This window comes from Dendrobates tinctorius, unplaced genomic scaffold (assembly GCF_039654945.1).
Source record: "Dendrobates tinctorius isolate UK_male_01 unplaced genomic scaffold, ASM3965494v1 ptg000004l, whole genome shotgun sequence".
Taxonomy (NCBI): Eukaryota; Metazoa; Chordata; class Amphibia; order Anura; family Dendrobatidae; genus Dendrobates; species Dendrobates tinctorius.
This window is the reverse complement of record NW_027361672.1, coordinates 11,429,080-11,443,660: the sequence shown is the minus strand read 5'-3', so window position 1 is coordinate 11,443,660 and position 14,581 is coordinate 11,429,080. Positions and strand designations below refer to the sequence as shown.

Below are 14,581 nucleotides of genomic sequence, written 5' to 3'. Positions count from 1 at the left end.
GCACTGTGATTACTAACATCCCGTTTGCTTTTAACCTGCTCAAGAAATGGTTCAACCCTCCGCAAGACAGGCTACGGCTGTCCATTATGGATGTGCTCCAGGAGACTTTCTTTGACAAACTCCGGCGCAGTCGCTCTTTTAGTGACCTGCCATCTCTCAGGCTGAGACCTAGATCAGGCACAGAGAGATATGTGAGTTATACACCAGTTGATATGTGGTTTTTTTTTTCTGACATCTTGATTACATTTTCATGCATGCAGTATTCTTCTCCTCATTTCTTTGATGTCTTCATCTTTTTGAGTGTTAACCAACACATTGTTGAATGAAAAGTAGACTATATTGGTTAAATGCAGCACATAAGGAAAAAGTTGAAAAAACGTACCTACTTGTTGCCAATACCACACAAGACAAATCAATAGATCATTTGTGCGATGTACACATATATAGTGCCTTTAAAAAGTATTCACACCCTGTAAACTTTTCCACTTTTTGTTTCACGTTTCGTCCACAACCGTAAATGTATTTTATGTGGTAAACCAACACAAAATGGCAAGTGTTTGTGAAGTGTAAAGGAAACGATACATGGTTTTATAAATATTTTAAAAATATAAATCTGAAAATTGTGACGTGCATTTTTATTAATTCCCTTGTAGTCTGATAACCCTAAATAAAATCTTGAGTGACTAATTTCCTCCAGAAGTCACATAATTAGTAAATTGTAATGTATTCTCAGGATAACTATAAGTGTTTTGTGAATGCTTCAGAGGTTTGAGGACATTAGGGATCAAACAGCATCATGAAAACCAAGGAAAACACCAGACAGGTCAGGGATAAAGTTGAGGAGAAGAGTAAATAAAGCAGGGCTAGGTATATTTAAAAAAAAATGGCCCAAGCTCTGGACATCTCACAGAGCACTGTTCAATCGATCATCTTAAAATTGAAGAAGTATGACACAACGGCAACTTACCAAGACATTGCTGTACAGCTAAATCAACATCTCAAGCAAGGAGGACACTAATAAGAGAAGCAGCCAGGAGGCCAATGGTTACTCTGGAAATGCTGTAGAGATCCACAGCTCAGGTGGGAGAATCTGTCCCCACAACAACTGTTGATCGTGTACTCAACAAATCTGTCCATTATGGTTTGCTTTAAAAAATGTCTTTCTTCCACTCTTCCATAAGTCCTGTTTACAGTTTGCAAAATGTCATGTAGGGGATAGAGCTAGCATGTGGGAGACTTGCTCTGATAAGATGAGACAAAGTAGAACGTTTGGGGCTAAATGCAAAATGCTATGTGTGGTGGAAAACTAACACTGCATCTCACCCTGAAAACTCCATTCCCACCGTCAAAGATGGTGGTGGCAGCATCATCCTGTGGTGATGCTTTTCTTCAGCAGTGTCCGGGAAACTGGCCACAACTGATGAGACCATGGATAGAGCCAAATACAGAGCAATCCTGGAGGAAAACCTATTGGAAGATGCAAAAGCCTGGACACTGGTACTTGGGTTCACCTTCCGGCAAGACAGTGACCCTATACATACTGACAGCGGTAATGGAATAGTTTAGATCAAAGCATCTTCATGTGTGTGTGAATGTCCCAGCCACCATCTAGACTTAAGTCTTCTTTTAAGTCTTCTCAATGAGATTTAATTGCTGTTCAGACACTCTCTATCCAACCTCATTGAGATAGAGCTAGTTTGCACATCTAGAGGCTGAAATTTTTACCATTCTTCCTTGCAGCAATAATCGCAATGAATTATGGTCCTCAAAATATTGACTCAGCGGGGGTGAGGTTTTGAATACAAATGCAATTCACAATTTTCAGAATGATAGTGTTAAAATAATTAGAATACCATGTTCATTTCCTTTACACTTCACAAATACTTGCTACTTTGTGTTGGTGTAGCACATGGAAGGCCAATATATATATATTTTTTTGTGGGTGTAATGTGAGAAAAATGTGTAAACATTCATGTGGTATGAAAACTTTTTCAAGGCACTGTATCATTACTATGTCACAGAGAAATATCATCTTACTGATTCTATGAAAAAGCACATGAAAGAACCACATGTTAGAATTGTGTATATGACTTTTATATGTGGCTTTTGAAGGCAAGATTTTCCCGGCAGTCCTGGTCTACCGGTTGGTTAGGGAGCAGTTGTTTAGGAACACAATCCATTTTATGAGGTAAGTATGTGATGAGGGTTTTTATACATTTAGTGCCCCAAATGGGCCCATAAGATGCAGAACACTAGAAAATCCAGTATGGCTGCTAGTTCAACATCTATAGAAAATTACGAAAAACAGATATGTGGCCCAGAGATTTCACCTTTTCAGTAGTCAAGGAAACCTTTCATTGCCTGATTGCAGCTCATTATCTGTGTGTGCTTTCATTTTTTTCTGCCTTCTCAAACTGTCGCCAGTTACAACATATATTGTCTTGTTCCTAAAGTGTACCTCCTGTAGATAATTAAAGAAATGGTGCTCTTGGATACTTAAATGTACAATCCCCCTTTGACTCTTTACCCTCAAATCTCTGATTTTTGTAGTGCAGGCGGCTCCTTCCCAATCTGGAAGTTCATTGCTTGCCATGTGAGAGACACAGACGAGCTGCAGCCCAGACCTGGTTACCCGGTCTACAAGCTGTGTGTAGCTAACAGGGTATCAGGCCTTTCCTTACTGGCAGTAATATCTGGAATTTGTTATCTAGCAGGTTCCTTCTACAGAAACAGGCTGGGTAAAGTGAATGCAGTTCATAAAATACTTTTCTCATCTTGCATTAGAAATTATTTCCATGGCATGGTGCATGTATTAGCTGTTTTTTAGGTCCACCATTGGAGGTACACTTTAATGATATATAGTCAGATCTTCAGTCCCGTGACTAAAAATCTATTTTGGTATGCCAGAAATTATGATTAAATTATAAAATTGATGATGATAAAATACCATGACCGAACAGAACATTCTACTGATATAATAGGAATATTTTTTGTTGGGCATAATTTCTGGACTTTGTTGTATTTGCTGTGGTGCGTGTAATGACTTGTCTATACTGAGTGTGGCCATATGTTTTAGATTAACTATTAGTAGTATTGTACTAGAATTCAGCAATCCTTTGATTTATATGGTGTATTTTCTGTTCTAGTCCAATCTGCAAGATGATGTTTTCGATAGCAGTGTAGAAACCATTGAGAAGAGAGCCCTCTCCTTAAGTTTCGACAACTTGCCTAATGGTGAACGTATGCCGCCAAGATCGACTCCCTCATCTTCTCTGGGCTACTCAAATCCTGAAATCACTGTCAGCCCACCAGAACATCACCTCATTCATCTGTCATCAGAGGAACCAGTGAAAGACATTACGAGTGCCAGTTCTTCTGCAGATTCAGCTAGTCAGTCGCAGGACTCCCAATGCATTGTAGAGCGCGCTAGTGACACAGAGGAAACCATTGCAGGAGATAAGTCAGACCTCTCCGCTTGCCAAAGCTGTCTGCCCATCATGGACAGTAACAACATATATATTACTTCAAATGTCTCAGTGTCAATCTTGCAAGACTCTGAGGAAGCCTCTGAGCTGAAGCCAGTGGAGTTAGACACCTGTGAAGGGAATATCACCAAACAGCTGGTAAAAAGGCTTACATCTACAGAAATACCTTCTACCCCAGAGAGACTCCAGTCTGATAGCTCCACGTACAGTGAAGCTGAGACCTCCAGGTCCTACTTGGATGGAACTTTAGAGGAGTCTTTGCAAGGACTTCTCCTGACTCTCGAGCCTTGTAAAGACCAGTATCCAGAGTACCAAGAATTGTACCATGAAATCACTCACCTTGAAGATGTCCTAAAAGTAAGTGAATGCAAAGCATCACTCTGTCTTTAGATGATCTCTGGCATCTCTGAGGTTTGTGCCTGATGGCATTTCTAGTTAAAAAATAACCACATTCTAATAATTTATAGAGGTTCTACTTTCTAGGTTACTAGATTTTCCTTTTTTATTTTACTTAGTTTCTGTTTTTAGCCTTGATAAATGTGAAGGAGTAAGTTAAAGGGTTTATCCACTGCTATCACAATAAACCTGAATGAGTCTTAAAGAAAAACTACATTTCTTCTCTGAAGTGGTGCTGCTGCTCTGTAAAACAGTTTTACCCATTGGAGCAAAACTGTACTTCAATGAAAAGTAGCAAAAATCTTACAGCTGGGCATAGGGAGATAGGTTTCACGTGACTGCCACAGCCAATCCGTAGTCGCTGATTGGAGGATTTTTTTTTCAAGCAGGATGTAAAGTCTGCAACCAATTAGTGGCGGGAACACAGTACAGGTTACAGTGATGCAGCATAGTTTGGTTTTTCAACCTTGCAACCCTTGTGGTCCATTAATATTTATTATAACAGTGGAGAATACCTTTTAATGCTCAAAACTGAAGTGTTAAATAGTGAAATAGATTGTTAGGCCATCAAAGCCTGACCATTCACAGTAGAATTTTTAGTAGATGCTGTGTATATACATAGTTTCCAGATGTATATTGTTGCCTAGTCTTAATTTGATGCAAAAAGAGAAGGAGTCTCCTATTGTATGTGTGTATATATAACGTATAGATATTTTGTTAATATGTGATTTAGGGGTTTGGTTCACAGAAGAGTTTTTCCCATTTTAAAGTATTTTGTGCATTTGTGTGGTGTGTTTTTGGTTTTGTTTTTTACTTTGTTTGAAATGTATTAAACCTCACATGTTACATGAGCCGTGGTGAAGCATGTAATAAGTGACAGCATATCTGAAGGCTGTAGTTTACACATGCTATCGAATGTGACTATTTATATCCATTTACTTAACTTCATGTTTCATATTTCACAAAAATAAAATTTAAATGTTTATTGCATGTTCTTTGCGTTTTCAGTCCTTTTTCCATTCAAACGCATGCTTGGTTGTGCTGTTTTATGAAGTGAGTATGTAGTGTTGTGGCCGCATCGTAGCTTATTTTTATATTCGTCAACTCCTTCCCGTTCATTTGCATGTATAATTTATCCATTACCAGTCCTTGCTGTTTAACCCTTTAGATTTCACAATGCAGTGCCATGTGAGCTCCTAGAAAAAGAAAAAGTTTAAAGAGGACATTTCTCCACATAATGTGCTTAACCAGCCACAACATGGAATAGAGCTGAATGTGACTGTAGAGCTGAATAAAACTGACTTTTTATATTAATTTCTCATCTCCGTTGCGGATATGTTGCTGTGATGGAGAGCTGTCAGCTTTGCCCTACACCTCTTACCCCACACTGACTAATTGGGAGAGCTTCAAAAATATTTGTGATGTGACACAGCTCCGGTCTACTCCCCTCTCCCGTTTGCAATCTCAAAGATCAGGGGAACACAACATTTTTTGGTTCAAGGGTCGCGATGGCATTGTGACGCTATCCCAAGGGCCGCAAAACAATGTAAAGCAGTACGTACTCAAAACTTGGTTCTGGTGATGTATTTATATATTTGAGGAGGATTTGGAGAGATTCTGCTCAGTTTTTAAGTGTGAACATACGCTAACTTGGAGTGCTGAAGATTATTACGTTTGAACATGGCCGTGTTGCAAGTTTTGGATTGCTGCATATGTGCAAGATCAGAACCACCATTAGTACATGAATAAATCGCCAAGCTTAGTACAGCGATCAATTGCAATTTCAGGTCGGCCCCATGTGCATTTGTTACACCTGAACTTTTTCTTTTTGTTTGTTTTTTTTTTTACCCCTGCATGATGCCTCCTGATTATGAATAGTCAACATCTTGCAGGAAAAAAATAGATAATTTCCCCCAGAGTCGAAAGTTAGTGAAAATTAGCATATAAAATTTACAAGCTAATATCTCTACAGCAGAGATGAGAAATTAAAAAAATAAACTTTGGCCATATTCATCAATACTAGCATTGTTCACAGTTTTGATTAAGTGCTGCAGTGCGAGGCGACTGATTCATTAACCCCTTCCCAATATGGCTGTGATCCATTTTTGCGTTTAGTTTTTTTTTTTTTCTTTTTCTAAGAGCCCTAATACTTTTCTTTTTTCTGCTAACATAGCCATATGAGGGCTTGTTTTTTATGCGGGACACATTATACTTTTGCTTGAATCCATTCTATTTATCATGTAATGTACTGGAAAGTGGGAATGAATTCCAAGTGTGGCAAAATTATGAAAAAACACAATTGTTTTTCTGAGTTTATTATATACCATTGTAAAAATGACCTGGCAGTATGATTCTCCAGGTCATTACGATTACTGAGATACGAAACATGCATAGTTTTTGTTTTAATTTAAGTGGTGGACAAAAATTTGCATCATTCTGGCATTTTATTAGATTTTTTTTTTTCTCGCTATAATCAGACTTTTACAGACCTAACGATACCACATGTCTTTTTTATTTCTTTTTAATTGGGAAAAAGGGGGTGAGCTGAGCCTTAGGGGATTTTAACCCCTTTACCTCCGAAGGTGGTTTTCCACGTTAATGACCAGGCCAATTTTTACAATTCTGATCAGTGACTTTATCAGGTAATAATGCTTCAACAGATCCCACTGGTTCTGAGATTGTTTTTTAAAAACTTCATCGGTATAACTTGCGTTTATTTGTGAAAAAAACAGAAATTTGGTGAAAATTTTGCAATTTTCCAACTTTGAATTTTCATGCCCTTAAATCACAGAGAATTTTTTTTGTTAAGAAGTTATAACGGTTAACAGTTGACCAGCGATTTTTCATTTTTCCAACAAAATTTACAAAACCATTTTTTTAGGGACCACGTCACATTTGAAGTCACTTTGAGGGGTTTGTATGATAGAAAATACCCAAAAGTGACACCATTCTTAAAAGTGCACCCCTCAAGGTGCTCAAAACCACATTCAAGAAGTTTATTAACCCTTCAGGTGCTTTACAGGAATTTTTTGGAATGTGGAAGGAAAAAATAAACATTTTTAACTTTATTTCATAAAAATTTTTACTTCAGATTCAATTTTTTTATTTTGACAAAGGTAGCAGGAAAAAATGGACCCCAAAATTTGTTGTGTAATTTCTCCTGAGCACACAAATACCCAGTATGAGGAATAAAACCACTGTTTGGGCGCACGGCAGAGCTTGGAAGGGAAGGAGCCTTATTTGACTTTTCAAATGCAAAAATTTGCTGGAGCAATTGGCCTCTGATGTGCCTAAACAGTGAAAATCCCCCACAATTGACAACATTGGAAACTAGACCCCTCAGGGTACTCATCTAGCTGTGTGATGAGCACATTGAACCCTCAAGTCCTTCACAGAAGTTTAGAACTTTGAGCCGTAAAAATAAATCATTTTCCCCACAAAAATATTTTTGGCCCCAAATATTGCATTTTCATATGGGTGACAGGAGAAATTGCACCATAAAATTTGTAGTGCAATTTCTCCTGAGTACGCCAATACACCATATAAGGGAGAAAACTACTGTTTAACCCCTATACCCCCAAGGTTGGTTTGCACGTTAACGACCAGGCCAATTTTTACAATTCTGACCACTGTCCCTTTATGAGGTTATAACTCTGGAACGCTTCAACGGTTCTTGGCGATTCTAAAACTGTTTTCTCGTGACATATTGTACTTAACTTAGTGTTAAAATTTCTTCAATATAACTTGTGTTTATTTATGAAAAAGCAGAAATATGGCGAAAATTTTTCAATTTTCAAACTTTGAATTTTTATGTCCTTAAAACAGAGAAATATGTCACACAAAATAGTTACTAAATAACATTTCCCACATGTCTACTTTACATCAGCACAATTTTGGAAACAAATTTCTTTTTTTTTGTTAGGAAGTTGACCAGCGATTTTCTCATTTTTACAACAAAATTAACAAAACCATTTATTTAGGGACCACCTCACATTTGAAGTCACTTTGAGGGGGTCTATATGGAAAAAAATACCCAAAAGTGACACCATTCTAAAAACTGCACCCCTCAAGCTACTCAAAACTACATTCAAGAAGATTATTAACCCTTTAGGTGCTTCACAGGAGCAAAAGCAACGTGAAAGGGAAAAAATGAACATTTAATTTTTAGTCACAAAAATGATCTTTTAGCAACAGTTTTTTTACTTTCCCAAGGCTAACAGGAGAAATTGGACCCCAAGAGTTGTTGTCCAATTTGTCCTGAGTACGCTGATACCCCATACGTGGGGGGAGACCACTCTTTGGGCACACGGTAGGGCTCGGAAGGGAAGGAGCGCCGTTTGACTTTCTCAACCTAAAATTGACTGGAATTGAAATCGGACGCCATGTCGCGTTTGACGAGCCCCTGATGTGCCTAAACAGTGGAAACCCCCCACAAGTGACCCCATTTTCAAAACTAGACCCCCTAAGAAACTTGTCTAGATGTGTGGTGAGCACTTTGAACCCCCAAGTGCTTCACCGAAGTTTATAACGCCCGGGCGTGACAATAAAAAATCATTTTTTCCACAATCATGATCATTTAGTCCCCAATATTTTCCCAAGGGTAACAGGAGAAATTGGACCCCAAAAGTTTTTGTACTGAGTACGCCGATACCCCATATGTGGGGGGGGGGACCACTGTTTGGGCATACCGTAGGGCTCGGAAGGGAAGGGGAGCCGTTAGACTTTTTCAACCTAAAATTGGCTGGAATTGAGATTGGACGCCATGTCGTGTTTAGCGAGCCCCTGATGTGCCTAAACAGTGCAAACCCGCCCACAAGTGACCCCATTTTGTAAACTAGACCCCCTAAGGAACTTATCTAGATGTGTGGTGAGCACTTTGAACCCCCAAGTGTTTTGCTAAACTTTATAATGCCCGGGCGTGAAAAATTAATTTTTTTTTTCCACAAAAATGATTTTAGTCCCCAATTCTTAATTTTCCCAAGGGTAACATGAGAAACTGGACCCCAAAAGTTGGTTGTCCAATTTTTCCTGACTACGCTGGTACCCCACATGTGGGAGAAAACTACTGTTTGGGCACATGTCGGGGCTCGGAAGGGAAGTAATAACGTTTTGAAATGCAGACTTTGATGGAATGGTCTGCGGGCATCCTATTCCGTTTGCAGAGCCCCTAATGTGCCTAAATAGTAGAAACCCCCCACAAGTGACCCCATTTTGGAAACTAGACCCCCTAAGGAACTTATCTAGATGTGTGGTGAGAACTTTGAACCCCCAAGTGTTTCACTAAAGATTATAATGCCCGGGTGTGAAAATATAAAATCCTATTTTTTCCCACAAAAATGATCTTTTAGTCCCCAATTTTTAATTTTCCCAAGGGTAACAGGAGAAATTGGACCCCAAAAGTTGTTGTCCAATTTGTCCTGAGTACGCTGATTCCCCCATATGTGGGAGAAAGCTACTGTTTGGGCACACGTTGGGGCTCGAAAGGGAAGTAGTGACGTTTTGGAATGAAGACTTTGATGGAATGGTCTGCGGGCGTCATGTTCCGTTTGCAGAACCTCTGATGTGCCTAAACAGTAGAACCCCCCCCCCCCACAAGTGACCCCATTTGGAAACTAGACCCCCAAAGAACAAATCTATTCTATTTTAATTTTCATGAGAATACACAACACAGAGGTTGTTTTGTGTATGACAATTTTCTGGACTGAATGGTATTTATAGTTGTTATTCCAATTAGAAGATAATATTGGTGTTAAGTGCGCAACAATGGAATTAATATACAATTTGTTTTTCATTCAAGAACCAGACCTGATATTGTTGAAAGCAATGTTTTATTTTAATATTGTTAATTCAATAAACATGATTTACACAAAGAACAAATCTAGATGTGCCCCAACTAATCTAATGTTTCTGGTAAAGTAAATTAGTAGTGCATGGAGGTGTGATACAATTTGAAGCAATCCTTCATACACAGGCCAGGTTTTTCGGGGCAGGTGTCGTATTGATAAGTGGTGTCCTTGTGTATTCCCCTTTTGTAACACACTTTGCACCTTTTTTGCAGCTTACCTTTTTTTCTGGTTGGCAGGACCACCCCCCGGAAAATGCTGACCTGGTACAATACGAGCACCTTCAGTTCCAGAAGTACTGGGGCCCGTTCCTTCTGGAGTGCCAAATAACAGGGTCACTACCTCTTGGAACTGAAGGTACGATGTATCAGTGTGGCGTGCACTGCCAGCTTTTTGTACAACACCTTGTCCTTCCTCAAATCATTTTACGGTTGGAGGAGTTGATTGGAGAGATCAACGCCCTCCATGTTCTTATTGTACCCCAGTACACAGGTCGGTTTGCTGACCTGTGTAGAGGTACCCCGTACAGTGCAGAGGGCACTGCCATCACCGTGTATGGTGGTCAAGAGAAGGACATCCCTCGTCCTTGTACTTGACCACCAGCAGGTGGTCGCTACATTGGGCTCTGCTCTCACCTTTTCTGAGCATCTGCTAAAGTAGTGTTTTTGGGAGGCCTCTCTGATTTTTGCGGACAGTACCTCAGGCTGCGGTACCTTGCGCAGAGAGGGATTTGTAGAGTGGGACGCTGGTATAAAAGTTATCAGTGTAGCAGTGATAACCTTTATCTAGCAGTGGGTACACCAAATCCCACACAATTTTCCCATTCACTTCCAGGAAAGGAGGACACTCAGGGGGTTCAATCCTGGTATCCTTCCTTTCGTGAACTCTAAATCTGTGGGGGTACTCTGAGGTACTCTCACACAGTTTGTAGTGTTTGATTCCATACCTGGCCCTCTGGCTGGGCAGGTATTGACCGAATCGCAGCCTTCCCTTAAAATGAACCAAGGACTCATCCACGCAGATGTCCCTTTGGGGCACGTACACTTCAGCAAATTTTTTGTTGAAGTGTTCGATGACCGGCCGAACTTTGAACAGACGGTCAATGTTGGGGTCAGCTCGTGCGGGACACTGTTCATTATCAGTATAATGCAGGAATTTGTAGATGGCCTCAAAACGCGTCTGGGCCATGACCATTCGGAACACTGGAGTGTTATATAAAATATCAACACTCCAGTATTGCAGAAATTCTGGTTTCTTCAGGATCCCCATATGAAGGACCAGGCGCCAAAACTGCGTTATTTCAACTGCATCTACAGGAGACCAGTTAGAAAATGAACGCGGATTTTGTTCCAAAAATTGATGAGCGTACAAATTAGTTTGCTCCACCATGAGGTTAACAAAATCCTCAGCGAAAAAGACTTTGAAAAAGTATTTCTGTGAGGCCGGTGTTGTCAAACTTACTTCATGGTTCTGCCACAAAATCAAGAATCAGTGGCTTGTAATTTTCGAGGGGGGGGGGGTTGGCGAGGTCCATACGGGGTACGCTGGTTCAGCTGCGGGAATGGTGGGCGCTGCCTCATCTTCTGTCTTGGGGCGTCTGCGTGGCGGTTTCGCAGGACCCGAGGAGGAAGATGAGGAGGAGGATGAGGATGAAGAATCTGAAAAGTACAGAAATGTGGGATCCTCGCCCTCGCTATTAGTGTCGGAGGCAAGGAAAGACTATGCCTCCTCCACTGAATAGCGCTGTTGGGACAAATTTGATGAGGAGGACATTTTTTGTGTGAATATGGTGCTTTGTGTGTACTTTATTGATAACTGTATGTATGGGGGGGGAGATAGTGATTGGTGTAAACTATTCTGAAAAGAAAAAGCTGGGAGAAAAAAATGCCTGTAGAAAAAAAAGCCTAAAACAGCAGGCCCTAGCTCTGATAAGTAAACTGCGTGTCACTTATCAAAATTCGGCGACTGCTGGATGTGCGCACGGGGGTGGCGCAAGAGGAGGGTGGAAAAAAAAAAAAAACGGCAGGCACACCTGAAATACCTGAAGAAGTTTCAAAAAACCTTGAAATGAGTAGAATAAACCACTCTCAAACTTTAATAACCTTCTGGAATTTCATCATCTGGGCAGCGCGGACGAAATCCACGTATTCCTTTGCAGAGTTCTGTTTCAGATAGTCGGTGACCGACTTGTGGATCTGCGGCAGCCCTTATCTATACATGCTTTTAATACCTACTACCAGGTGAGCAGTTTTTTGTCAAACCGCTTACTTTATTTGTGGGATAAGACCCTATATTGCGCTTGTGTCTCCCCCTTTCCTCACAATACTATGAGCAGTGAAGAAAGCATAAATTACATTTTTACCACTAAAATGTTGTTTTAGTCCCAAGTTTAAATTTTCTAAGGACTAATAGGAAATTTTTTTATAACAAGCTCTACATGTAATCGGGAAATATTTTTCAGGCACAGTGCAAAGCTCAGAAGGCAAGGAGCGCCAGATTTTACTGTTATGGTTTGCAGTTGCCATGAACCACTGGGAGAGCCCATGAGGTGCCAGAATAGTAGAACCCACCCCCACCCCCCTATAAGTGACCCCATTTTACAAACTAAAACTTTCAATTAATTAATTTAAGGGTGCAGTGATCATATTGACACCATAGGTGTGTGGCAGAATTTTACACCATTCGGTGGTGAAGAAAAAATAGCTACATTTTTGCCACCAAAATTTTGTTTTAGCCCCAGATGTTACATTTTCACACAAGAGGTAGGTAAAAATCACACCAAAATTTGTCCCACAATTTCTACTGAACGTGGCAATACCACATATGTGGCTGTACAGTACTACTTAGCCATACGGAGAGACTCGGTAGGAACGAAGTTCTATTTGCCTCATGGACCACAGATTTTCCTAGAACAGTTTGCGGACTCCTTATACAGGGCCCCTAATTGCTAAAACAGCCGAACTCCCCCTCAAGCGACTTCATTTTGGAAACTATACCCCTTGGGGAATTTATCTACAGGTGTAGTGACTATTTTGACTCCATAGGTATTTTCCAGAATTAAGCAGCAATGAATGTTGCCGAGTGAAAATTGCAAACTGTTGTACCAAATTTAAAAAAAAAAAAATTTGCAAACTGCTGTTGTAGTGACCAGTACATTGCAGTTACCAGTACGTTATGCCCAGCCGGTGCTTCTGGATGCATGTACCTGTAAGTTAGGCGGGCTCTCATCGCTTCAGAAATGCCAAACATGGATGCTATATGTGGGTTCAGAACACTGTTGGGCTCAGAAGGGAGGGGGCATTTGAATTTGGGAGCAGAGAATTTGCTGAATTTATTTTGAGGGGAGAGGAGCGATTTTGTTTTTTTCCAGAGCCTTTGTAGTACTAGTAACGTGGACGCCCCCTATATTTCGTTAGCAGATGACAGACCTGAGTGGGGACTTGCTTTTTTTGTGGATTGAGTTGAAGTTTTTATTGGGAACATTTTATGTAACGTTAAGGATCATATTTATCCGGCGCCCTACTCTGAGCACTAACCTTGGGGTTTCCATCTAAATCTCTGAGTGACGTGATAAAGATGAAATCACCGATGGATCCATTCATTATAATGAGGCAGCAGAGTTACTCTGGACTCCGACTGGCCTCTGTTCAGCGGTATCCTTCTTTTCAGAAGTCCACAAAACTGTGGCCGATAGCACTTTTATGCAATCCTAAAAGATGGACACCGCCGGATCACAGTAAAGATGGCGTCCACAGTGCCTCCATCTGCCTCATTATAGGGAATCTTCTTCTAGAGATTACGTCTGAATCACGTATTTCAGAGATTTACACAAAAACCCCGATGTAAGCGCTCAGCGCAGAGCACAGGGTAAATGTGCACCGAGTCTTACTGCGATCTTTGGGAGACAGAATGAAAAAAAAACAACTGCAGGTGAAGTTTTGGGTTTTATTTTTTACGCCATTCCTTGTGCAGTATAAGTGATTAGGCGACTTCCGTGTGTGCTAAAATTGATAAGGCAGTTTTATTCTTTGGGTCAATACGATTACAGAAATACCTCATTTATATCTTTTTTTATGTTTTGGCGCTTTTGCATAAGAAACCTATTTTATAGAAAAAATAATTATTTTTGCATCATTTTTCTGCTGTTGGAGCTGTATAGCTGCTTTTTTGCATGACAAGATGTTTTCAGCGGTACCATGTTTATATCCGTCTTTTTGATCACATTTTATTCCACTTTTTGTTCGACATGATGATTAAGCATTGTTTTTTGCCTTGTTTTTATTTTTTTATGGTGTTCACTAAAGGTTAACTAGTGGGACAGTTTTATAGGTCTGGTTGTTGCAGACACGGCAATACCAAATATGTGTTCTTTTATTTATTTTTTTCATAAAAATATTTATTTATAGATGCAATATCTTTTGATTTTTTTTTTTTTTTTTAATATCTCTACAATTATTTTAAAAAAATGTTTACTTTGTGCCACTATGGGACTATCATTTTTTGTAGACTGATCTCTTGTAAACCATGGGGATGCAGCCGCATCCCTATACTTTTGCAAACTGTCTGCTCTATACTGACAGAGAAATTTGCTGTTCAGGCAACTTTCCTAGCTCTCACGACCTGGACATCAGGTTGCCATGGCAATGATCGGGACCCCGCATCACCCTGAAGGGTGCAGTTTTTAAATTGGTATCACCCTGAAGGGTGCAGTTTTTAAATTGGTGTCACTTTTGGGGATTTTCTGCCATATAGGTCCCTCAAAGTCACTTTAAATGTGAGGTGGTCCCTAAAAAAAAAAAAAAAAAAAAAATGGTTTTGCATATGTTGTAAAAATTAGATCGCTGGTCAACTTTTAAC

At 40.0% G+C, this 14,581-nt stretch overlaps 1 protein-coding gene across 2 annotated transcripts in view; it reads left to right on the top strand.

The window, feature by feature from the left end:
- The window catches only part of RIPOR2 (RHO family interacting cell polarization regulator 2), a 274,424-nt gene that overhangs the window by 167,470 nt on the left and 92,373 nt on the right, over positions 1 to 14,581 (top strand). Inside the window, exons 13-14 of one of the 2 annotated variants that reach the window (XM_073566141.1) lie at positions 45 to 191; positions 3,147 to 3,842. In XM_073566141.1, coding sequence (XP_073422242.1) covers positions 45 to 191; positions 3,147 to 3,842 — 843 coding nt within the window. Of the gene's footprint in view, positions 1 to 44; positions 192 to 3,146; positions 4,872 to 14,581 lie in introns of those variants that run through there. The other variant, XM_073566140.1, reaches the window with a different exon arrangement.